This window comes from Gopherus evgoodei, chromosome 2 (genome assembly GCF_007399415.2).
Source record: "Gopherus evgoodei ecotype Sinaloan lineage chromosome 2, rGopEvg1_v1.p, whole genome shotgun sequence".
Lineage (NCBI taxonomy): Eukaryota > Metazoa > Chordata > Testudines > Testudinidae > Gopherus > Gopherus evgoodei.
Genome location: NC_044323.1, coordinates 36,929,885 through 36,955,635, shown reverse-complemented (window position 1 = coordinate 36,955,635; position 25,751 = coordinate 36,929,885). Strand labels below are relative to the sequence as shown.

Here is a 25,751-nt window from a genome sequence, read left to right as displayed (position 1 = left end):
CTGTTCCCGATAGAATGATGAAGTCTGTTATCTCTGAGGATATTTTACTGAATTTCCTCCTACATTTAATTGTGTTATGATATTGCTGAAGTTCTACTACCCCACAGAGTTTTAGCAGACTCTACAAGGGCTCAAGCTGCTTCAGCATCTTTCCTGAGTCATGTTCCCACTGCCAACATATTTAGGGGATGCCATCAGGTCTTCTGTTCAAATGTTCACTGCCCTTTATGCCATCTTCCATGCCTCTGGAGATGATGCTAAAATTAGGAGAGTATTGCTGTAGTCTTTGTTTCAATAGACTCTGATACTTGTCCCCGTTTGGAACTGTTTGTGAGTAACGTGAAGTGGAATGGACATGCAGTCACTTGAAGAAGAAAAAAGTTGCATACCTGCTTGCTATTGTTCTTCAAGATGTGTTGCACATGTCTGTTACATGCTCAACCGCCTCGTCTCTGCATCAGAGTTGCTTCAAATATTGGCTTTTAGTGTGAAGGAACTGAAGGGGTTGAGGATGGCTCTGCTCCTTTTACACTCTTGGCTGGCAGCATGAGAGTGCGAAGGGCGCATGCACCTCCCAGTGGAACTATTATGGGGAAAAAAATTCTCCTGGCACTTGTGCACAGGCGCTTGAAGTGGAATGGACACGTGCAACACATCTCGAACAACAGTTCCAGAATAGATATGTAACTGTTTTTTATCAAAAATTTGAACCAACCTGGAAGTATATTTGTGTCAAACTTAAATTAGTCAAACCTGACTATAAGAGATAATGTCTTGAGTACTTTGAGGCGCACACTTGCTGAGGTTGTCTGTGTTTAAAAAAAAAATAAAATAAAAATCAAGCTAAACTAAGTCCTTAATATTAATAGAAAAGCTTTTGATTTTTTTAATGTGATGAAATGTGTGAAGTACTTGTTTAAATCCAAACATTTCCTTGCAGCATTTGTAACCAAAATATTGCATTATTGTGCTAATGAAAAAGAAATAGAAAATGAAAGTAAATCTATTTTCAGTGTCCAAATTGATTGCTGCATAGAAAATAAATCAACAATGCAAAGGATAAAAAGCAAATTTGTTTTTTATACCTTTTGAGTAGTGTCCCAGTGGGTGCTCCACTATAGGGGTACTTGCGTTCTTGCACTGCTGATCAGAGTACTTCAGCAGCAGTGTCTGTTAGGCCCACATATGTGCTCTCTCTCTTCGTGCTCTGCCATGAGGCTAGCCAGCGCTCGTGAGCTAACCCCCCCTCAGTTCCTTCTCAACTGCCCCTGGCTAGAGACAGCTCTTTGCACTCTCTTAAGATCATTACTTTTGCTTTACATTTCTATAACTAAGTTAGTGCCCTAGTACTTACTTGTAAGTTTCAGTTTCCGCTTTCATTTTTTTTCAATGAAAGTAAAAAAGACTTTTTCCTGCTTTTTCTCATTGGGGACCCTTCCCCCAATGGGGTGTGCCCGGTTCACTGGGCTTCAAGAAGTACCTCTCCTGCAAAGAGACTATCCCAGCTGCAGACAAGCACTTCCAGTGCATACACTGCTTCAGGGAAGGCCTCATTCCACAAAAATGTGGTCTCTGCCAGAAACTCAGACCCAGGTCTCTTAAGGACAACGAGCTGAGCCACAAGATTATCTTCATGGAGACGGCTCTCTGGACCTGCGCCAAGAGTTGCCTGGCAGACATGCGTCTTTCCCACAGCCCATAACATCCAAAGGCTGTGGGTTAAAGAAACCAGCTGATGACCCCTCTCATACGTCATTGAAAAAGAGAGTGGGAAGTCCCCACGGTGAGCTGAAAGCTGGCTGTAAACTATCTTCAGTGTGCTTGGTACCGTCAGCACTGACTCAGTCCCAGCCTGGTATGCAAAGTTCATGAAGATCTGTAGCGGCAAGTGCTGTTGATGTGCCTACCTGATGGACATAGGCACTGAGTCAACAGCACTGAGGGACAAGGATAGGAGTAAGCGCTCCTCTAAGAAGACGTTGCCAATATTTGATACTCCATTAGTGCTGTCATGGATGCCCCATCAGCACTAGAGCAGTTGGTGTGGGCAAGATCTCCATCCTCCCTGGTATTGCCAGTGGCATCAAGTTGATTGGTACTGCCGGAATTCTGTCACTCAAGAGACCTCTGCGTATCTAATGTACCAGAGTCTCCTCAGAATAGGGATCTCTGCCCTGAGTATCTGTATGGCACAGGAGTCTTCTCTGCTGCCCTGCTACGCTCTCCCACTCTCAAGTGTGTACTTGGACAGCAAAGTAGAGGAGGCAATATTACAATACTTCTCCCAGGCTCCCTATGGTGTCCAATACCAACAGGGCTCTTGAGCATAGCCTCAGATGGCCCCACCACCATCACCTTGGTATAGTCAACCATGGGCACCACCACTGCCTCAATGGTCATACTGGGACCCTTGGGCTTCATATTGCTCCCATGCCTCTCGGGTTTCTAGCCCTACCAGAGAACCCTTGAGATGCACCCCTTTCGGCGTGGCATCTGGAACTTTGGCACCTCCAAATGAAATTGTGGTGGAACGGGAGGATGACATTGGGGAAGAGGTGACCCCAAGGACCATATCCTCCTCCTTCCTGCCCAGATGAGGCCGTTATACCTCCCCCACCATCTCTGGCTGATGACTTTTGCCTCTTCCAGGACCTAGCGAAGAGAGCGGCAGACACTCTTAAGATATTGCTAGAAGAAGTCAAGGACACCCACCACAAACTCCTTGACATACTCCATTCATCCTTGTCCTCAAAAATTGCCCTCCCTATTAGTGAGTCTCTCCTGGACCCTGCAAACCAAATGACAGACTCCAGCGTCGTTATCACCTACCTGCAAGCAGGTGGATACAAAAATGTTATGTCCCAGCAAGGGAGACAGAATTCATCTTCTTCTACCTTCCACACAACTCCATTGTGGTGGATTCTGTTAATTCTCGTGGCCATCAAAACCAGATGAGGTCCACTCTCTACAATGAGGATTAGAAGCATTTGGATCTTTTTGGGAGGAAAATGTAATCCTTGGCCATGCTACAGTTTCAAATAGCCAATTACCAAGCCCTAATGGCAAAATACAACTATGGAAACTGTTGGAAACTGAACTATTTTATTGAACTGCTGCCTGAGTCACACCGCAACCAATTTAAAGCCATTATTCAAGACGGACAGTTAGTGGCCAAGATAGCACTATAATCTGCCCTCAATGCAGCTGACAGAATGGCCAGGTCCATCTCCACTGCAGTGATTATGAAACGTGCATTGTGGCTATCTCTGTCAAGCTTCCCAAAAGAAGTTCAGTCAACAATTGAAGACCTTCCCTTTGAAGGCATTAAGCTCTTCATGGAGAAGATGGACGCCTTTCTTCACACACTAAAGGATTCTAGGACAACCCTCTGCTCAGTAGGTATCTACACACTAGGACGAAAGAGGAAATTTAGTCCATAGCCACATCATAAGTCATGCACCTCCCAATACCTGACTCAGCACTACTACGAGCCACAGAGAGAGAAAACTATGTTCTCTAGGCATAAACCATTTGGCCCACAATTTTCCATGTCCCAGCCATACACTTCCAAGCGCTAGTTTTGATGTGTTGATTGAGGCGTTTATAGACCACTCCTCCCAACTGCTGCAGCTGACCACCAATATCTACCAATTTGGCTTATGCCTGAGAATGCATAAGATCGAACCGATGGGTCTTGGAGATTGTTTGCAATGGGTACTTCTTACCCTCTCCACAACACCCTTTCCCGTCCTCCTTCAGGGACCCTTCTCAATGAACATAAGATCATATGAATGGCCATACTGGGTCAGACCAAAGGTCCATGTAGCCCAGTATCCTGTCTTCTGACAGTGGCCAATGCCAGGTTCTTAGAAGGAATGAACAGAACAGGTAATCAGCAAATTATGTTCATATATGTGTCTGATAATTCTGTTCTTTACTATCGTTTCAACCAATTTGCCTGGTATTGAAGTTAGGCTTGCTAGCCTGTGATTGCCAGGATTACCTCTTGAGCCTTTAAAAAAAATTGGTATAGCATAAACTGACTTCCAGTTATCTGGTGCAGAAGCTGCTTTAAATGATTTACATACTACAGTTAGTAGTTCTGCAATTTTACATTTGAGTTCCTTCAGAACTCATGGGTAAATACCATCTGGTCCTGGTGACTTATTACCGTTTAGTTTATCAGTTTGTTCCAAAGCCTCCTCTAATGACTCCTCACTCTGGGACAGTTCCTCAGGTTTGTCACCTAACTAGAATGGCTCAAGTTGAGGAATATCTCTCACATCCTCAGCTGTGAAGACTAATACAAAGAATTCATGTAGTTTCTCCACAATGGCCTTATCCCCCTTGAGTGCTCCTTTAACATTTTGATTATCCAGTGACCCCACTGGTTGTTTAGCAGTCTTCCTGCTTCTGATATACTTAAAAAAAAAATTAGCCATTACTTTTTGAACCTTTGGCTAACTGTTTTTCAAGTTATTTTTGGTCTTCCTAATGACTGCACGGTAGAGAAGGAACTGAGCGGGGCTTAGCCCACGTGCACTGGCTGGCCTTGTGGCAGGGCATGAGGGGAGAGAGCGGCTGTGCGGGCCTAATGGACACTGCTGCTGAAGTTCTCCAATCTGAAGCACAGGGACACAAGTGCACCTACAGTGGAGCAACCATAGGGGGGACACATCTTGAAGAATCATCATTACCACACAAAGTGAGTAACTTCTTATTCTACTGAATTATTGCTTTTGAAAATTCAATAGAACAAACTATTAATACAGGCAAGGAAACTTTTGAGGGTTTTTAAAAAACATTCATCTGATACTGACCATTTTAAACCTATAAAATTTGTCTTCATTTGTCATGGTACTTTGTTTTATTTAAAAATTCTTTAATCTTTATATCTTCTATTAATGCATTTCCACTGGTAGGTTAGAAGAGTAGCTGTTAACATGTTCAAGACTTGAACAATTTCTACTGTTGTCTAAAGCATTGGTCTGTTGAAAACTCTTCTTTTGCTTAGATAAATGAAGTTTTTTGGGGCAAGAGTTTAAAGGTAGATCTACACTTATGGCAGTGTGTGAAGTACAGATACTGCTTGCCCGGCTAGCATGGGTATAAATGGCACTATAGATGGGAAGGCACTGCTTAGGCAAGTGAAATGCCCTGTATGCCTGAACCCTACGGAATATAGCTTTCATGGCTCTCTACACACCCAAACAGTGCCTCTCATATCTACACTGCTGTATTTAGCAATGTTGTGTCTCTCTGCGTCCCCAGTGCTAGTCTTTCCTTGCTGCAGCGAAAGACTGGTAGCGCAGAAAGGCTCTGGTAGCTCCCCCAAACTGAAGCCTTTCTGTGTGGTGGGGAAGAGCTCTGGTAGCTGCTGCTGGAGCCTTTCCCTGCTGTTTTCCCCCTCTGGATCCTTTCAGTGCTTTGTGTAACTACACACAGCAGTGAGTGTGGATGCAGGCTGCCTTTCACTACCCTGTGTAGCTACACATACCCTACACACTGCCACAAGTGTAGACAAATGTGAACAAGTTCACGGTTGGGAACCATAGTAAGTGACCTGATTTTTTTTTTAAACGTGTTCTGCAGCTTGGCGAATGTATTGTTGGACTGGTGTCTTATTTAGATGTCTAAATATGGATTTAGTAGTGTAGGGGAAGACTTAACAAAGGTAAGTTAGGCACCACATCGCATTGAGTCAGTGATAGTTGCATGTCCTACTCCTTTTTATGCCTTTTGGAAATCTCCTCACTAACTTTAGGCATCTATATTTGAAAGTCTCTTCTAGAGATTTTGAGGTGATCTGGTATAAAATGACTTTTGATCTTGAATTTTTTTTTCCCCAGTGCACAGTTTGCAGGACTTCTTTGTGAAGAAGAAGGTAATGGTGCAGATAATGTCCAATACTGTGGCTACTGTAAATACCATTTTAGTAAGCTGGTAAGAATTTATTGATTTCAGTTTATAAAATATGACACTAACTTGAATTTTTACTCAATGACTTGAGTTTCTAATAGCGATTAAAATAGTATTGTATGTGGGTTAGGGTGTTGCTTATACAAGAAACGGAATAAAATTATACGAAATTATATGGAAAATATTCTCGTTTTTCCCTTATGGTAACAATTTAATTTTGAGGGCAGAAATACTTCTTGAAAATGTATTATAGTGTTATGAACAAACGTTTGCTTTGGAATGTATTATCTCTGTCAGAGGAAAATAGGGAGCATGTTTAGACAATGACTTAAAAAAAAAAGACATGTAATAGACCTGTATCGTTCAAAATGAGCTTCTGATTTCAGAGGCACCGACTTTCCACTTCCCTGGGGGTGTTTGACTTCTGTTCCGCCCTAGTCTGTGCCCCTGCTCTGCCCTGCCCCACCTCTTCTTGCCCCAGTTCCATCCCTGAGTGTGCCACCTCCCCGTGCCTCCCCCTCTCTCCCAGCGCCTCCTGTATACTGCTGAACAGCTGATCGTGGTGGGTAGGAGGCAGTGGGATGAAGAGGGAGGGGCGGATCAGCGGGGCCTGCCAGTGGGTGAGAGGCACTGGGGGGAGGGAGAGGAGCTGATGGGTGGGGCTGCCACGGAGTTGGCACCTATATCTGTTTGCATTAAGGTCCTGTAATGTTTCGTCTTCCTATTTGATTTAGTTTGGCCATACTTACATATTCTTCTGGAAGCATCTTAACAAATTTTTTCCTCTTGGCAAGCCATGTATTGGAGGATATATCAGCCCACAAATTCTTCTTTCCTTCTGTTATCCTTCCCCTAGCATTCTGTATATTGATCTATTACTCTACATTCAGCTGAGATCCTTGGCTAACTGTCTTTTTCTAAAGTACACCAGAAAGGGGATGCTTTAGGGCTTGATCCAGTGCTCTTTGAAGTCAGTGGAAAGACTCCTATTGACTTCAGTGGGCTTTGGATCAGACCCTGTGAGTTGAGTGGCTTGTACCTCTTCTGATGATTGTCAGTTTGATAATCCTGATTATCTCTTCATATTAATGTACGTGTTCAGACTTGGAGGATTTACAGCTTTTATTTGTTAAAATAGTATTAAAATCCTGGAGTGAAATTCTGTCTTCTTACACCAGTGGCTGAATTTAAATGACTCAACTGATGTTTACATTAACACTGAATTTGTCCTCAGTGCTTCAGTGCAGACATGATTTAAGGATACTGTTATCAAATTAGTATTTCTTTTATTAAAAAAAAATCCCATATATTAAATATTATGTGGTGTGTGGCATTCCACCAGAAGACTGAAATATAAACAGCAACTATAATGAATTGGCTAGAGAATGTTGGTCATATGAAGCTTTCTGATGGACTGTTAGTGAGGTCCTGTCAATATTGGCTAGTAAATGCACAGTTTTTTCCCTTTATAGTAGTTGTAAGATACCTAGATAGTGAATTTCTGTTGTAACCTCGAGAACCTAGGATGGTTAGAGAAGCAGCATTGGGCGTACTGTCTTTAAAAACCCTTAATTGTGGTGCAATCAATGAGACATGCTTTGCCTGCTTTATTGTGCAATTATGAAGTGACTTCAGAATTTTGGACACTTGCCTGGCACAAAGTAGTCCTGGTCCCTAACAAGGGCTCCTGAGTATTATTATAATACAACAACACCACAAAAAATCACTATCTGTCACCAGTAAATTAATGTATTTTAACTTGACATCCTTGTATCTTTTTTTAAAAATAGTTTTTCAACTTCTGTTTCATAGCTGATAAGATACTCCAGATGGGTATTTATTTGAATGATAAACCAGGAAGCCAGAACCCCTGCTCCTCACAGTGCACTTGAGACATATCTCAAGTATGCATTTTTCCCTGTGGCTTGGTTAAGTTAATGGCAGTGTCAGCACCATGGCGTACCATAGTCTCACTTGAGCAAAATCTTTTTTGTTTTTTTGTTTTATGTTACCAGAAGGTGAAAATATATCTAAATGTAATTTCACATTGTTAAAAGGTGGCTATTGGCTCTTTTGTGGAAAGCATATTTGCAAATTGATAGGCTGCAAATGTCAATCAGAGGGTAGTTGACTTCTGGTATGTTTGGGATAGTTAACGTTAACACTTCAAACAGCAGTGCCAGTTTTTGTCAGGCTCTCAGTTAAAAGCATATTTATTTATTTTTTTGTGTGGAGCAGTAAGGCATTTTTATCAAACTCAGTTGAAATGGATTGTTCCGTAATTTATTATAATGATTCCTTTTTTACATATATAAATATATCTTCTCTTTTTAGAAAAAGAGCAAACGGGGATCTAATAGGTCATATGATCAAAGTTTAAGTGATTCTTCCTCTCACTCTCAGGATAAACATCATGAGAAGGAGAAAAAAGTAAGTGGATTTGTTGTTGCTAATTATGTGGCACATCTGCTTAATAGTAGTAGCTTGTAAATATTTCATTTAGTTATGGCTAAAATATATGGAGAATGTTTGCTTCTGAAATGTAAAACATTGAGTGTGTGTAATAAAGATAGTAAATTAGAGGCGATAGAACCTAAAGAGGAAGCCTTCTATTTTGGTACATTTGTGTACATACACTTTCCCTTTCCCCCTCCTCTAATGGTGGTATCTGGGATGTGAGAATAGCGAAACTGTTGGAAGAGTTGCTTGTATGCAGTTGTCTTAATCTTTAATGAAAACTAAGAGGATTTTTTGTGAAATCTTTGTTTTTTGCCTACAAAAAAAAGATAATCTTTTTAAAAAACATATTGGTAGCCAGTCACTTCTAGTGCGGTAATTAAATCTCTTGTTTTCTGTTTTTTCCCTTCACCCTTGGAGAAACTGACATTGAGGTTAGCGAGATTGCTTGCTTGTTGCTAGATTATTTTCAGAGGTACTGTTAAGCCCACTGTGATGGCAGAATGACATGACACTTGGGAATTTAAATTTAAAAAAAAAAAAAATAAAAAGCATGACTAACCTCTAATTTGTATCCTTGTGGACTTACTCTTCTTATAGTTTGATTTTAAATAGTTTGGGGAAGAAGGTTGATTCTATATTGTTAAGTGAATGATTGCAAATTTTTGGCTCACACTACCAAATTAACAATTGTGTAAGGTCATTTTGCTGTCTGAATGCTCTAGAACAAAATAGCAGATAATTGCATAATAATACAAACCTACTTGCATCCCGAGGGAGCAAAAAAGTGACAATGTACAGGTGCAAACCCTGTATCCCTAATTTTTTATTTTTTAAAAATGAAATCTTTAAAATTATTTTATGTGGGCATACTTGGTATTTCATATTTATTCAAAGGAGTGAAATAAGAATAAAACAGATATAATAAAGAAACATGTTTATATACATGTTTATGGTATTTAGAAACAACAGTTTTAATAGCAGGGAGAAGAAATTTGAATGAGTAGTGTATGGGTCTTCCTTCAAAGAGTGAAATTTTGTGAATTTTTGTTTTGCAAGCACATTTTCACCATGGATGAATGTTGTTCCCCTTTTTTAATCAAGGTGACTTTTTAAGCGTTTAATCTTTGGCTGTGCTTTGGGTGAATAGTTCCATAAACTATTTACCCTTTTACCTCACCTGGTAACTCTGCAGTGGCTTTGTTCAGATGTATTTGTCTCTCTAAATTAACTTTAAAGATTAAAAAAATATATTATGCCAGAAAAGGATTTGATTTTGGCCAATTAGTCAGATATCCTGATAGAAAACAGCTTCGATGTCTACTGGCAACAGTTGCTTTTGTAGGCTTTTTCAGTGGAGCTGTTATGGATAGCATAATATTCGGACAAGAGGGCACATCCTAATTATTTATTAGATGGAAACTCAAAAACAAAGTCTTAGAATAAATATAGACTACAAAATTATTTGTAAGTTGAAAGTTAATATTTGTTTTGCTATTAACTGAAGTCAATAGTAATTTAATTGCTTTATTGTTTTGATTATTATATTGCAGTTTACAATTTCTCAGAATAGGTGCTGGTCAGTTTAGTCCATTTGGAACGTCAGAAAGATAGTTGACAAAAGTGCTACTTAATTTTTAAAATGTAAATCAAACTCTCCTGTAATTGTTAGCTGTGAACACGGGGCTGAATTTTGGCTGTTAAAACTTGAGCAGCATTGAAGAGTCCTGAGGGAAGTACTGGGAGGAGCATCTCTTACTACACCTGTTCAACAAGTATAGCCAGCACTTTCCCAGCACAGCTGCTCAACTGTTGCCATACCTAGAATCTCCCCCCTCTAAAGCTGCTAATTCTACCAGTACCAATAAGTTCCTCTTTGTACTGTACTTCCCAGCTTTGAGAGCTGAATTATGTTTGCCCCCTTTCTAGGTGCACTGGGTTCCGTGAACTTGTTTGCCTTCAGCACACCCCAGAGGCAGAATTAAACCCACAATGTCTGTAAAACTAAACCAATCAGTACTATTAATTTGACGAAGTTATCTACTATTTTGGTATTTAAAAGGCTTTATATAGTATTGTGACATTGCAGTCTATATGGTTTTATAAAAATATGGTAATGAGTGAATATAATGTAACTGGAATATGCTTCATGCAAAAGATCTCTTGTAAGGTATCATTATAAAGCTTATAATCTACTGAGTGTGTTCACCCTATTTGTATAAATGTACCACTCTTGTATCTGAAACTAGAAATATGAAATATAACTCTGAGGGCCTAATTATGCAAAGTGTGGGCCATTAATGATGGTTTGGAATCTTGATGACTCCCAATAACCAGGACAATTGTCTGCAGATGGGTGTGTTTTACCTGTAAGTCGTCTTGTATGTGTGTGTGTTGGCAAGTGGGCAATGAAGTCTTGCAGTGACGTGATCATGTCACCTGAACTGGAATCTATCTTTAACCTGGTGTCTTTCCATTAAGAAGAGGGCGTGGGTGGGAACCCAGAGAGGGGCAAAGGATTCTCGCCTTATGCAAAAGTTATATAAAGGAATGGAACAGAACAAAGGTGGAGCCATCATGAAGAATCCCATTCATTCATGAAGAGCTGTACCTGGGGAAAGAATTGTGCCTAAGGCCTTGGGTACACTGACACTTTACAGCGCTGCAACTTTCATACTCAGGGGTGTGAAAAAACACCCCCCTGAGCACTGCAAGATACAGCACTGTAAAGCCTCAGTGTAATCAGTGCTGCAGCGCTGGGATCGCGGCTCCCAGCGCTGCAAGCTACACCCGTAAGGGATGTGGTTTACGTGCAGCGCTGGGAGAGCTCTCTCCCAGCGCTGGCGCTCCGACCACACTCTCACTTAATTTCAAGTGTAGCCATACCCCAAGGAAAAAAACTGACTGAAGCATCTCTAAGGGTCAGATTATCTGTATTCAGTTTGGTTAGACATAGATTTGCGCATTTTATTTTATTTTGCTTGGTGACTTACTTTGTTCTATCTGTTACTACTTGGAAGCACTTAAATCCTACTTTCTGTATTTAATAAAATCACTTTTTACTTATTAATTAACTCAGAGTATGTATTAATACCTGGGGGAGCAAACAACTGTGCATCTCTCTCTATCAGTGTTATAGAGGGCGAACAATTTGAGTTTACTGTGTATAAGCTTTATATGGGGTAAAATGGATTTATTTGGGTTTAGACCCCATATAGAGGTGGACATCTGAGTGTTAAAGACAGGAACACTTCTGTTAGCTGCTTTCAGGTAGATCTGCAGCTTTGGGGCAAGTAATTGGAGACCCTGGGTCTTTGTTGGAGCAGACGGGAGTGTCTGGCTCAGTAAGACAGGGTGCTGGAGTCCTGAGCTGGCAGGGAAGGCAGGGGTAGAAGTAGTATTGGCACATCGAGTGGCAGCACCCAAGGTGGGTTCTGTGATCTAACCCATCACAAGTATATTATAGTTATTTCATAAAGCAATCTTGATTTGTTTTACATATCACATATTTGCAAAGCACTCTTACAGTTAAGACCACAGATCAGAATAAAAAAGTTAATTTACTAGAGTTAACTTTTTATCAGTTGTATTTTTTAACCTTTTTATTAATGTTTATTATCAGAGGACAATCCTCTTAAAATTGTATCCCTACTTACATATAATGGAAAATTCTTATCTTTACTGGGGATAATGTTACCAACCTCCTTTGTTAAATGCTTTGAGACTGACTGATGAAAATTGCTATAATGAGAGCTAAGTATTATTATTTTATTATAATTATGGATCAGTAAGCCAAGCATAGTATGAAGGTTAATTATTTTGTTAAAGTTGATTACCTTTTCATGCGACACTCATCTGATATATTATGCAGATGGCAATCCATTGCTGCTTATCTTATCTTATGGAGACCTGGGAAAATACAAACTAGTGCTATTTATTGGATATGGTTCCAAAAGAAAAATGAATGGTCATGTAGCTTTGGATAGTTGAAAAGTGTTGAAATTGAAAGAAAAAGTCCTCTTGCTCTCTTTTTTCGGGGAGTGGGGGATGAAGGGGAAAGAGAAGGGAGAACCTTAACACTTGGGAAGAAATGTCTGTGTTGAAAATCTGCCCAACTGGATTGTAAAATGTACCACTGAGAGACTAATGACAGTAATGCTTCAAGAGGCCTATTTGATTGTAATGTTCTGGATCTAGGAGTGTGGTCTTGTTTATCCTGTATGCACTGTAGGTAGAAAAATTTTCTAATATTAGTTGTGCACAGTGGGTAAGTGATTGGTTAACTAGTTGAATGCTAATGACCTTGAAGTGTGTGCTTATACTCTTGAAAACTGACTCTTTAAAAATAGCGTAGTGGTTTTCCATGTTTCATTTTTACAGGCTTCCATGGTGAACCCGCTTGGTTTTCAAATAAAAAGATGTTATGTTTATATTTATTTTACCCCTGACTGTCAGACTAGACTGAGCTTCCATTGCTGACTCTAGTATTGCCAATAAGTAAAGATTCTTCCACCGTAAATTAATTATTCTTCTGATATGTAAACCAGCGTATAATTCAGTATTATTTTTGCAATTGTAATAGGGCTAAAAAGTAGTTTTAACATGCAGAAAAAGCAAGACCCAAATTCTGTCTTGAGGTAAGCACATGCAGCTCTTGCTGAAGTCTGAGAAAGGAGGTCTCATTGTCACATAATCCTCTTTTTTTTTTTTTGACTCTCGTGGCAATCTGAATGTCAAATGGAGATTCAAACAAACTTGATTTTCTACATGCTGTTTTCTCAGATTTCTTTTATTTTCACGTGTTGTCATATTTACTGAAGCTTTCTGTGATCCTTATTTGCTAGTTGCTTATAATGAGTGTTTATTTTTTGATGACATCAGAAAATAACTTTGGGATAGTAATATTTTCCCTAAAGACTTTTCTAATCCATCATTACACCTAAAATATTGATAGAAAATATTACATTGTTTGCATTTATCAGAACAATAATTGTCAAAGAACTGTAGTTTCAAGAAATAAGATGAAAAATGGCCTAAAACCACAATTCATATAATATTCTGGCTGTCTGAGTAACAAACTCAGGCCAATTACAAAAAAAATTAGGATAAAAATGTAAATTAAACTGAAGCTTTAAATGTTGTAGATATAAGACATCTTAATTTAAAAGATGTCAACTATTTGTATACTCCACAGCGTAATGTTTCTCAGCGCATTTACTTACTTACTTTTTAATAAAAAAGGCAGCAAAGGGTAGCTGAAAGCCACCTTTTGTGCTTCCCCTGATCTTGGGTCAGCTAGGGATTGCTCTACCTTTGCCCTGGCTAGAATAGTTCGGATGGTGGGTGTTTCATGCTCTGTCTTCTAAGAGCTGGATGTGTGCCCTTTATTACTTGATGTGTTTTGGGGAGGGCCCTTCCCTGATTTTGGGCTCATTGTTGTCTTGACCCCGAAAGGCAAGGCACACTCAACGCCAGACTTTCCATTATTAATAAGGTTCAATGAACCATATATTCAGCAAAAGACGATTGAGCCAGGGCAATCAAATATATCCAGAGTTGCTTGCAATTCCAGACTTACTGACTACATCAGTTGTTTACCTGAAAACTAGGCTGTGGACAGAATAGGATTTTATGACATCTGGCTTTACATATTTTTGTGTAAAATGTATCACATTTCTTATTTGAGGGCTTGTCTACACTTACAGTGCTGCCATGATGCAGCTGCGCCTCTGTGGCAATGAGGCCTTGTCTACACTACAGTTTTGTCAACAAAAGGTAGCTTTTGTGGACAAAAAGTGGAGGTGTACACACTGCAAGGCTCCTCCTGCCGAAAAGGTCATCTGCTACGCTGACAAAATAAAACTACCTCAGTGAGAGGCATAGAGCTTTTTGCAACATAGAACGATGCAGCATCAGTGTAGACAATGTGTTCCTTACGTCGTTTATCTGGCCTCCAAGTGGTATCCCAAAATGCCCACTGTGACCACTCTGCTCACTCTTTTGAGCTCTGCTGCCCTGCATCCAGCTACACAGGCAGCTCCCCTGCCCTTTCAAAGCCCCAGGAAGTTTTGAAATTGCTCAGCATGGAGAGCTCACATAGCTACTGCCCAGCTGAGCATGTGGGCTCCCAGCAGCCAACACAGTCCTGTGTGGAGTACGGGGGGGGGGGGGGAGGAAATCTCCTTGGTCTGTGGGAAGAGGAGGCTGTGGGAGAACTCGGAGGGAATCATGTAATCATAACATTAATGCGGAATCCTGCTTTCCCTGGCACTAGGACTGCAGCATCAGGCAGGCAAGGTGGAATGGGAGGAAGAAACTGATGTGCTGTGCAGAGCCAGGGAAAGAGGTCGGGGTGTCCTCCTCCCCCTGCTGGTGTACCAGTCTTCAGTGAGCGGGGGTGGGAGTTCAGCGAGGGCTCCTCTTTGTCCATCCGTCTTCCAATTCCTTGGTAGTTGATGCCGCTAACCAATATAGCAAGCAAAGCCAGTATAGATTGACACCACAGGATAAAGAACACAAGAGGCTCAACCTGTTTGGGTGCAAAATTTATTCTTCAGGCACATTATAATTCAGAATCACCAACTATTCTGCCTTGTTGGCAAAATACAGTTATGATACCTGTGAGAAACTTAGCTCATTCACAGCAGAGCTCCCCAAGGGAAAAAAACCCACAATTTTAGGCTACTGTAAACGAGGGTCAACTCATAGCCAAAACACCCTCGAAGCGTCCTCAGACATCACCGACACAGCAGCCAGAGCCACAGCTGTAGTGATGCACTGGGCATCCTGGTTGCAGGCCTCGGGCATCCCTAGAGAACTACAGACTAAAGTAGAAGATCTGCCCTTTGATCGAGAAAAGTTGTTCTTGACCAAAATTGACGAGATGCTCCACACAATGAAGGACTCTTGGGCCACTCTGCATACTCTGGGAATTTATAGCCCACCTGCAAAGAGAAGAAGATACCAACCTTATCAAGGACTCAGAGACTCCTCCAACAATCGACAGCAACAACAGCAGTGTCAACGCTCGCAGCATCAGAGAGCACCCCAATCCCAAGCGCTGACTTCTCAATCGGCTTCTCCTAAACCATAATTCTGAAGATTTGGTCGAGGGGTTGAGTCACCTCCCTCACCATGCAGCACCTATACACAATCTGTTCCCATGTTTTGGTCATAGCCTTCGCCCATTCTATCACATCTGGGCCTCAGTGGACCAATGTGTTCTAGAAATAGTCTGTTGGGGATATACCATCCACTTCACCTCCGGACCACCTACCTTACCCCCCCCCATCCCGTCCTTCTTCAGGGATCCTTCTCACGAGCACCTGTTACGACAAGAAGTAGATCATCTTATGCAACTAGTTGCCATTGGAACAAGTGCCTTCTCAATACAGGGGGAAGGGATTTTACTCCCATTATTTCTTGACCCAGAAGAATAATGGGGGATGGAGACCTATCTTGGACCTCAGGAAGCTCAACAAGTTTGTACACTCCCAAGAGTTCCAAAATAGTCACACTGGGCATGATACTGCCAGCGCTGCAACAGGGGGACTGGTTTTTAGCCCTCAGCCTCCAAGATGCCTATTTCCATATCACCATTCATCCAGCTCTCAGAAAATACGTGTGATTCACAGTAGGACAGGAACACTTTCAGTACAGAGTGCTACCATTCAGCCTATCTACTGTTCCAAGAGTTTTCTCCAAAACCCTAGTGGTAGTTGCAGCACATTTATGCAAACGGGGAATAATGATCTTTCCTTACCTGGACGATTGCCTTCTCAAAGGATCAACTCGAGAAGAAACAATGGACACAGTCCAAACCATTATCACACTATTCAGGGATCTAGGGCTGCAGAAAAATGAACAAAAATCCACTATAATCCTGTTCCAGCAACCGGTCTTCATTGGGGCACACCTTGATGCCATAGCCAAAGCATCCCTGCCCCTAGTCAGATTCACAACTATCACAAACCTTATCTCAGAGGTAGGAGCCTGCCTCTAAATACAGGCTCATACTGTCTTGCAACTACTGGGACACATGGTAGCCACAACATTTGTGGTACGACACGCAAGACTACATATGCTGTGCCTACAAGGCTGGTTAAGCATGGTATACGTACCCAGAAAACACAGCCTACACAAACAGCTCTCAGTGCCAGCCAGTGTCCTAGACTCTTTACAGTGGTAGATAGGACCACGAAATGTTTATATGGGCATCCCGTTGCAGCAAGAACCCCTATCGATTGTGATCATCACAGACGCCTCACTGATTGGTTGGGGCACACATATGAATCAACACGATTCAAGGCAAATAGTCTCCTGGGGAGACTCACTTTTACTCATCAGTCTACTAGACCTATGTGCAGTCCGCAATGCCTGCAGGTACCTCCTACCTTATATAAAGAACGAATTTATCCACATTATAACCGATAACATTGCATGCTTGTTTTACATCAACTGCCAGCAAGGCTCTCAGTCACACTTGCTATGCACTGAAGCAATGAAACTATAAAACTGGTGCATACAACACAACATAAACATCTCAGCATGCTACCTACTTGATCGCCAGAATGCGACAGTGGACACACTCAGCAGGTACTTCTCCCAAGACCACAAATGGGATATGAAGGGTGAGATTCTGAGATCAATCTTTAGCCAGTTGTAATATAAGAGAGTAGAAATAAAATTAAGAAGTGGCCTAAATTTTGGCATTTCCTGACTCAAGTGCTGACTGTGGTACTTAGTGACCTGCAAAACCAAAAAATTTTTAAGTTGAGCATCTTGATCTGCTAGAATCCTCTAGAACAAACATTTTATATGTGTATCTCTTTATTTGTATTCCAGTCCATCAATGTATTTTACAGAGCACATTAAATAAAAGACCTGGTCTCTGCCATGAAGAGCTTGCAATCAAAATTGACTAGACCAATATAGCGAAATTTACTGGGAAAGTCTGAGGAAGGTTCATTAAACCTCTTCCTCAACACAGAAAAAATACACAGCTATTGAGCTGCTTGAAGAATTTTCCTGCTGCCTACCTAGCATAAGTGCATTTTAAAATGCCCTTTTTTATAGGTGCTATGTTTGTTTCTGTTTTTATTTCAATTTTTCTTTTCTTTTCTAACTGGTCAATCTTGAATAATAGTCATATTTAAATGTTAACCTAATGTTATTAAAAAGTTGGAGTTAATAGTTCTGCTTCGAGTGATGGTCCCCATATGGATTCCAAACGTGGGTGCTCATGCGCTGGAGCTGAACTGTTCATAGTAGTATCCATTGACCTGCATGAGCATCGTACTTTGACCATGTAGTGCATCTGAGGCTTTTAGAGACTGTGAGTTGATGCCACTCCAATTCCCTCTTACCATTGCATGGCCAGTACCTGTTAATCGATGCTCTTAGCTTGCTAAGAGAACTAGTCTTCAATTTTGCTGTAAATAATTTTAATTCTTAGTTGTATATAGTTGTCCGTTCATGTACTTAGGTGTCTCCTTGGCCTTTCCCCTCTATGGGGCATTTCCCCAGCCAGTGGACTATGTCCCTGCCAGCCGGTTTTAAAAACTGTGCTTCATGTCTGCGCTCCTTCTCTGTGAGTGACAAACACTACCACTGTCTTTACTGTCTTGGTGAAGCCTGCATCATCGCATGTTGCTCCATCTGCCATCTGTTCCCATCCAGAATTCGAGTGGCCCGAGAACTTTGCCTTCACAAGTACCTCATGGAGGAAGGTATGCACCCGTGTGTGCAGCCAGCTCCAGCACCAATGGATCTGCCGGAGCAGCGCCTGTCACTGGCAGTGAGCGCCTTCCAGTGCAGCACCCACAGTACTGATGCACCCATTGAAGCCCCACCATGCACTCAAGAAGCATAAGCATAAAAGTGGTTCCCCAATGGAGACCACCGCCAAGTGCAGCATTGCCTCCCTCAGCAATGCCAGGTAGGATGAGAAGTCACGCATCAACATGGATGCCCCTGCTCCAAAGAAGTCTTGTATGGAGCATAAGTCTAAGCATCCTCAAGCTCTGCCGGCACTTCCCTCAGCTGAGGTGCTGGGCCACCGTCAACACCGTCAACCATCCAGACTTTCACACCTGGTCCCACACATACCGGGGCACTCGTCTCCCCTTACGCTGATGGCTGAGCTCCTCCTGTCATATGTTGGCTCTCCTCGGCACTCTGGTCCTCCGCCTACTTTGAGACTTTGGCATATGAGCTCCTCCTGCTCCACCAGCATCCTGCTTTGCTCTGACCTTCTCCACAGGTACCCCTGATGGATGAATCTGTTCTCCTTGTGGACCATCCTCCTGGACTACCTCCTCCACTTCCGCCAGTTGGGCCTTGCCCACTCCTCCGTCCACATCCACTTAGTGGCACTCAGTGCCTTCCTTCTCCCTATAGAGGGCATTTCCATCTTCACCCACCCAACTACTGCCTGCTTTCTTCGTGGCCTTCTCAATGTCTTCCCCTCCGTGCAGAAGCCTGCTCCCTCTTGGGACCTGAATCTTGTCCTCTCCAAGCCGCCCTTTGAGCCCTTCATGGCCTGCTCCCTTGCCCATCTTTGCATGAAGGTGATGCTCTTGTTGACTATCATCTCCTCACGGCTCGGTTAGCAAACTAGCAGCCATGATTACAGACCTGCCTTTTACCTTCTTCCAGAAGAATAAAGTCTCTTTGCGTCTTCCCCAAGGTGGCTTTCTTCCTTTAACCTCAACCAGTGCATACATCTCCCAGTCTTCTACCTTAAACCATATGCCTCCTCCAGGGAGCCTAACACTCCCTTGTTCTCCAGGCACTGGTCTTTTATCTCCAGTGTACTCATGCCTTCTGGGTGTACCCCAGCTCTTCGTCGCCATTGCCGAGCGCTGCTGGGGTCATGCCTTCTCCTCACAATGCCTCTCCAACATTCTTCTATTGTATCACATTGTATCACGGACTCCGATGCGCGCTCTCATGTTTCCTCCTCACCCCTCTTTCGGGCGTCACAGCCCACTCCAGGCATGCATATGCAGTCACATCCGCTTTCCTTGCAGACATTCCATGGCAGGATATTTGTTGGACAGCCACTTTGTCCTCTGTCCACACCTTCTCCACCTGCTACACTGTTGCCCCTACTTTAGTGACTGATGCAGCAGTCGGTCAAGCTGTACTGCAAACTGTGTCCTTTCAAGATCCCTTACACCTGGTGCCGCACTGAGCACTGCTTGCTACTCACCTTGTGTTTGGAATCCACATAGGAATCATCACTTGAAGAAGAGACAGTTACTTACCGTAACTGGAGTTTTTCGAGGTGTGTGGTCCCTGTTTACATTCCAATCCCTCCCTCCATTCCCTCTGCTTTGGGCTACTTTGATTCTTGGTGTGAGGGAACTGCAGTGGCATTGACCCGCACAGCCTCTTAAAACCTCAGATGCACCACGTGGTCGACGCATGATGCACATGGGTGTCAACGGACACTACTATGAATGTTTCCAGCTCTGGTGCATGGTACAAATGCATTTGGAATCTGAATAGGGACGAGAACCTCCAGTTACAGTAAGTAATCTCCATTTATTCTTTCATGTTTTAGAACTTCATTTAATTGTTTTGCATTTTTAGGAGTTAAAATAACTCATTTAAGTAATATGTGTTTTGTAATTAGGCAAACATATCTATCTAAGGCTAAGCCTACTGGAGAACACAGTCTTACTCTGTTGTTCTAATAAATTGGTGCTTTAAAATATTAACTATTTTGGGCATTATTTGACAGGTCAGTTGACCAGTTATTTTTTGACTGGACAGATGCCCAACCCTACACACTCCAGACATGAGTTCCCAGTTGGACAATCCTACAAAGCTCTCCCACATGTGTTAGGTCAATCCCCCCCCATTCCTTACCAGTTGCCACTTCACCCTGGAACTCCAGAATACTTTTTGTCCCAAGGATTTCTGTGACCAGAAGAAAGATGTTCCATATTTAGGTCTTTTAAAATTTGGTTGACTGTCCTGTAAGCATTTTCCTAGAAATAAAGTTGCAGCTATGAAATAGACTTCTTGACTTATTTTACAAAGGAGGTGACGTTTTCCTCCTGGTAGCTAAGAATAGAAGTTTTGCTATATCTGTAAATGTATAAAAGAAAACAAGTGAACACTTTTAATCCCCTGAAATAATCTAGATCACACAGCATACAGTTCAGTCAAAGTAACTGAAGAATTTTCACTAATCGATAGCTTGTATACAAGATTATCATTTAATGACATTAAATCTTTGGCCTTTCTGAAGTAATAGACGTAGGCCTTGTCTTCTCATTTTTTTTCTTCATAGAGGACAGTGTCTGGAATAGCAGTTGCTTCTGTATTTCAAAATGATATACTGCTGTCTGTTTTCTTATCCTGCAGCCTGCAATTATTGTAATTAAAGTAGATGTTATATAATTTAAAAGAGAGACATGTTCTTGAGATCCCAAATGTGAAATAAAGCTTTCTGATTAATCATAGCTATGAAATATGAATCTCTTGTTACACTAGTTGTAGTTTAGCTATATCCTAGATTAAGGTTGGTTTGTTCTTATGTTTATGTATATGTGTGCAAAATATATTTAATATCTATAATATACATGTTTTCCTACCATTGGTCTTCCCACTATAAATGTTTTCTCATTATCACACGCTTCATTGCATGTCTATTTAAATACGATTATCAATGTAGTCTCCATTTATGGGATAGATAGCTGTGGACTTGGCACAGGCAACTATCTAAAATGGCAGTGCTGGTTAGGAGCAGTTGAGGTTAGGGTTGCCAACTTTCTAACAGTACAAAACTGAACACTCTTGCTCTGATGCCTGCCCTCCTCTTCTCTGAGGTCCTGCCCCCCACTTATTCCCTCCCTCTCTCTCTGTTGCTAGCTTTCCCCATGCTCACTCATTTTCACCGTGCTGGCTGAGAGGGTTGGGGTGTGGGAGGGGGTGAGGGCTCTGGCTGGAGGTGCGGGCTCTGGGGTGGGGCTGGAGATGAGGGACTTGAAGTGCTGGAAGGGGCTCCAGACTGGGGAGTTGAGCAGAGGGGTTTGGAGTATGGGAGGGGGCTCTAGGCTGAGGCAGAGAGTTGGGGTGCAGGAGGGGAATACGAGCTCTGGGCTAGCTGTGCAGGTTCTGGGGTGTGGCCAAAAATGGAGGGTTCAGGTGTGTGTGTGGGGGGCCCTCTGGGCTGGGGCAGAAGTTTGGGGTGGCGTGGGGAGGGTTCCGGCTGAGGGTGTGAGCTCTGATGTGGGACTGGAAATGAGGGATTGGGGTGCAGGAGGGTGCTCCGCACTGGGACCGAGAGGTTCAGAGAGCGGGAGGGGTTTCAGGATTGGAGCAGGAGGTTGGGGTGCGGGAGGGAGTTGGGGGTGCAGGCTCCCAGCGGTGCTTACCTAAAGTGGCCTCTGGAAGCAGCCTCATGTCCCTCCTCCAGCTCCTACACAGAGATATGGTCAGGCGGCTCTGCGTGCTGTCCCGTCCAGAGGTGCTACCCCTGCAGCTCCCATTGGCCATGGTTCCCAGTCAGTGGGAGATGCGGAGTTGGTGTTAGGTGCAGGGGCTGCTTGCGGAGCCCCCGGGCTGCTTGCGGAGCCCACAGGCTGCCCCTTTGTCTAGGAGCTGGAGGGGGGACATGCCGCTGCTTCCGGGTGCCACGTGGAGCCAGGACAGGTAAGGAGCCTGCCTTAGTCCTGACCCCTGCTGCGCTGCCAACCAGACTTTTAATGGCCCAGTCGACAATGCCGACCGAGCCACCAGGGTCCCCTTTCGACCAGGCATTCCGGTCAAAAACTGGATGCCTGGCAACCCTAGTTGAGGTCCACCTCATCAATCTTAAATGTTCAGAGCTGAGGCTGTAAAGGTCAAGCTGGGATCAGTTTAAATATAGGCATCCAAGCCCTGTCAGTCACTTTGAAAAGGGGGAAGAAATATGTCTCTGAAGAGGAGGTATCATCCACATTAGAAGAAGGAACATGGATCTAAGGATAGGTCTCTAGGGATGAGATCTTTAGAGTGTGTTACCCAGGGTCATCTTCTGTGGTGTGTCGTGAGGAACCTGTGCTACTGAATCTAAGTGGTAACCTTTCGGTCTGGAGGGAATGCCAGATCAATGTGATTGCCAGATCTTCACTTTAGGACTTTGTGCTAGATCCTCTTTAGATCCTGACAGACTGGTTTCCCCTCTGTTGTCTCTTCTTTTTTTTCTTCCCAGAAGAAGTGGGAGTGTTTTTTGGTACGAAGACTAGTGTCTAGCCTCAGCACCCTGTGGGATAGACCTTGAGATTAATCTGGCTAACTCTTGGATCAGACTTAACCCTTTATCTCAAACATAACTTGCCCCCTTGTCTCCTGTAAGGCCAAAGCAGCATTTGAAGGCCAGCTAAGAAGATTGTTTGAGGGGCAAGTTGTCTTAGAAGAACCTCATTTAGATGTCTGCCTGTGTCCTTGATAATGCTGTGTAATTTCATCTTCAGTCATGCTGAAGTGATTGGATCTCAGTCCAAAGCCCCAGTCACACATTGAATATCTTCTTTTTGGGTGGTCCAGATTTATTTAGTGGATACTTTTGGAAGTCTTAGATACTAGACTTTAAGTTTCAAAGACACCGCTTTGGGTCTGCTTTGGTCTTAATTGTCAGCTTATCAAAGACCTTTACCCCAACAGTGTAGGAAACTGAGGAATAAGTACTGGTAGAAGGCTTCTGCATGAACTCCTGTTCTGGTTTCATGCAACACAGGAGTCTTGGTCCAGACATTTGTATCGAACCCTTATTTCCCTTTTCAGCGCTGGTACATTCATTTCCTGGCAGGCTCGGATGGCATTGTTATGGATTGTGGGTCCTAAAAGTCATCCAGAAGGGCTATGCAATGCAATTCTGCTAGGTGCTGCCTCCTAAGCCATCTTCCCTGTATTTTTTTCAGGGATCTATTTTCATAGGCTTAGAAGATATACATTACTTTATTACAGGGTGGATTTGATTTAAATCAATATGATTTAAATTACTAGTCAGGAAGACTCGATTTAATCATGGATTTCTGCATAAAAGTGCATTCTTGTTGGTTGTTATAACCTTAATACATATTCTTCACCACTCAGAGATAGAGGTAGGTTTCATTTTTAGAAGGTACACACTATACATTTTTAAGTGATTTATTTTAGTTTTACAGCTATATCAAAAAAGGAATGATTGTTGGTTATTTCATTTACCAAAGGTAATTGAAGCAGATATTTATGAAGTCACTGGGAGGTGAACTATCTACAATTCAACAGTTAATCATTAATATTGGGAGGATTTTCTTGTCATGCTACATTAGGAGGAGAACATCAACAGGCAGACATTTAAATTGTTTTATTTAACTAAACGTTATGTATAGTGGATTTTTTCTTCAACAGCAAACATAATATTTTAGCAAAACAAGCATATGAATTTTTGAATTTAGTTAAACATTCAAGTTTTTTTTAAAACCATGTTTGTTTTTGTTAAAATTGTTTAACTAAAATAGTTAAATGAAATATATTTTTGAAAAAACCAAAAATTAAATCAACTATGTCAGCCAGGTCAACATGAGAAACTTAAAATATTGGCTTCTGCAGCTGACTCGGGCCTCTTCACTTTCATTTTCCTATTTGTTTATATTTTGGAAAATAAAAACCAGCTTTCCTGCTTTTTCAGGTGCCGAACGATCACTCAATTTGGAATGAATTAGTGTAAAGGAAGAAAATATTCTTTCTGCACTGGCAGAAGAAGCTACTGCTGTTAAAAGTGAGATTATCACTTCAGCAGTCTCTGAATCCAAGTGCCTAAGTGACTTCCACCAGTTCACTAGTGTGACTTTCTTTAAAACATCATCAGCAAGCATATATTTCTTGAATGGCTTACCCTTAGTGACTAGTTTATTATAGTTGGGATTATGGAGGGATGGTTGCTGGATGTCCATGTCATAGCCAACTTCCCTTCTTCAGCAGTTAAGGTTTGACCCTGGTATCAAGTATTGAGAATATTTGCAAGAAAATGAGCTGGAGATATTGCTTGTCCCATTCGTTTTTTTAATTCTTGTAATTTAACTCTCATTACATGTTTCTCTTTTTAAGATCTCACTCAGTTCCTTCCAAATTTCAACAGTCAGCAATAAAACAGCTATTTCCCTGCATTTTGTTCAAGGCTACAGAAATAAGCATGTGTTCAACATTTCTCTTAAGCCCAATGTTGAGAACTTTGGCTGTGACAGTTTTTCACAATTTTTTTTTCACTAACTGTCATCAGATTAGGCCAGTTCTTGATATAGTGCACAAAACAGTCCACTACTGAGTTCCATCAGACTTCTTGTGGGAGAGTTAGCTTGGTTACCCCCACTTATTTCAGAGCAGCTGCTGCAAAGTGGTTGTTACGGAAGTATTTTGAAATTTCAACATTAGCCTTTATTTCTGGAACACTGAAGTCTTCGGCTAGGAGGTGCATCAAATGAGCACTGCAACCATATGTTATTAGCTTGGGACTCGTGTCTAAATAATTTCCTCTCATCTTGAATACATTTGCAGCATTGTCTGTGACCAAGCTGCATGCTAGACATTTGAATTTTTTTCACAGTTTGTTATAACTTTTACTGCTACTTCTTGTAAGTATTGTGCTCTGTGTGCATTTCCTGATGTATCAATTGTTTCTGTAAGGAAGACGTTCCCTTCCTCTGTTGTCACACAAGCACACACAACAGGATCATTGTGGACATTGCTCCACCCATCAAGACTCAGGTTAACTGAGGGTTAATTTTACCATCTAGACCTTTTGCACACTGCTCAATTTCTCTTTCATACACTTTATCCAGGAATTTGCCTGCAACATCTGCTCTGTTGGGTGGACTGTATCCTGGTCTTATCCTGGTCTTAATGACGGAACCATGTTAATGAAGTGTGGGTTCTCAGTCATATATATGGAAAGGAGAGTTTGTTGCATAAACTGGGCAATTTCTTTTTTATCAATTACCTCTTTTTGTAATCTGCTGGTTCTTATCACAAACTTATCTATGGTTGGAGCAGCAAAGACTCCTGTGGCACCTTATAGGCTAACAGACATATTGGAGCATGAGCTTTTGTGGGTGAATACCCACTTCGTCGGATGCATGTAGTGGATATTTCCAGGGGCAGGTGTGTATATATATGCAAGCAAGAAGCAGGCTAGAGATAATGAGGTTAGTTCAATCAGGGAGGATGAGGCCCTCTTCTAGCAGTTGAGGTGTGAAAACCAAGGGAGGAGAAACTGCTTTTGTAGTTGGCTAGCTATTCACAGTCAGGATTAAACAAAGAAGTATGAAATAAAAAAGTTTACCAACCTGAAGATCCTGTACGTTCAAACATATTCCTTTCGTCATCTTCAACTTAGCTTC

At 42.0% G+C, this 25,751-nt stretch overlaps 1 protein-coding gene across 8 annotated transcripts in view; it reads left to right on the top strand.

The window, feature by feature from the left end:
• MLLT10 (MLLT10 histone lysine methyltransferase DOT1L cofactor) overlaps positions 1-25,751 on the top strand; it is a 227,746-nt gene that overhangs the window by 95,879 nt on the left and 106,116 nt on the right. For 7 of the 8 annotated variants that reach the window (XM_030550393.1, XM_030550391.1, XM_030550394.1 and 4 more), the window contains 2 exons: positions 5,850-5,943; positions 8,254-8,349. In XM_030550393.1, the coding sequence (XP_030406253.1) occupies positions 5,850-5,943; positions 8,254-8,349 (190 nt within the window). The remainder of the gene's footprint in view (positions 1-5,849; positions 5,944-8,253; positions 8,350-25,751) is intronic. The other variant, XM_030550398.1, reaches the window with a different exon arrangement.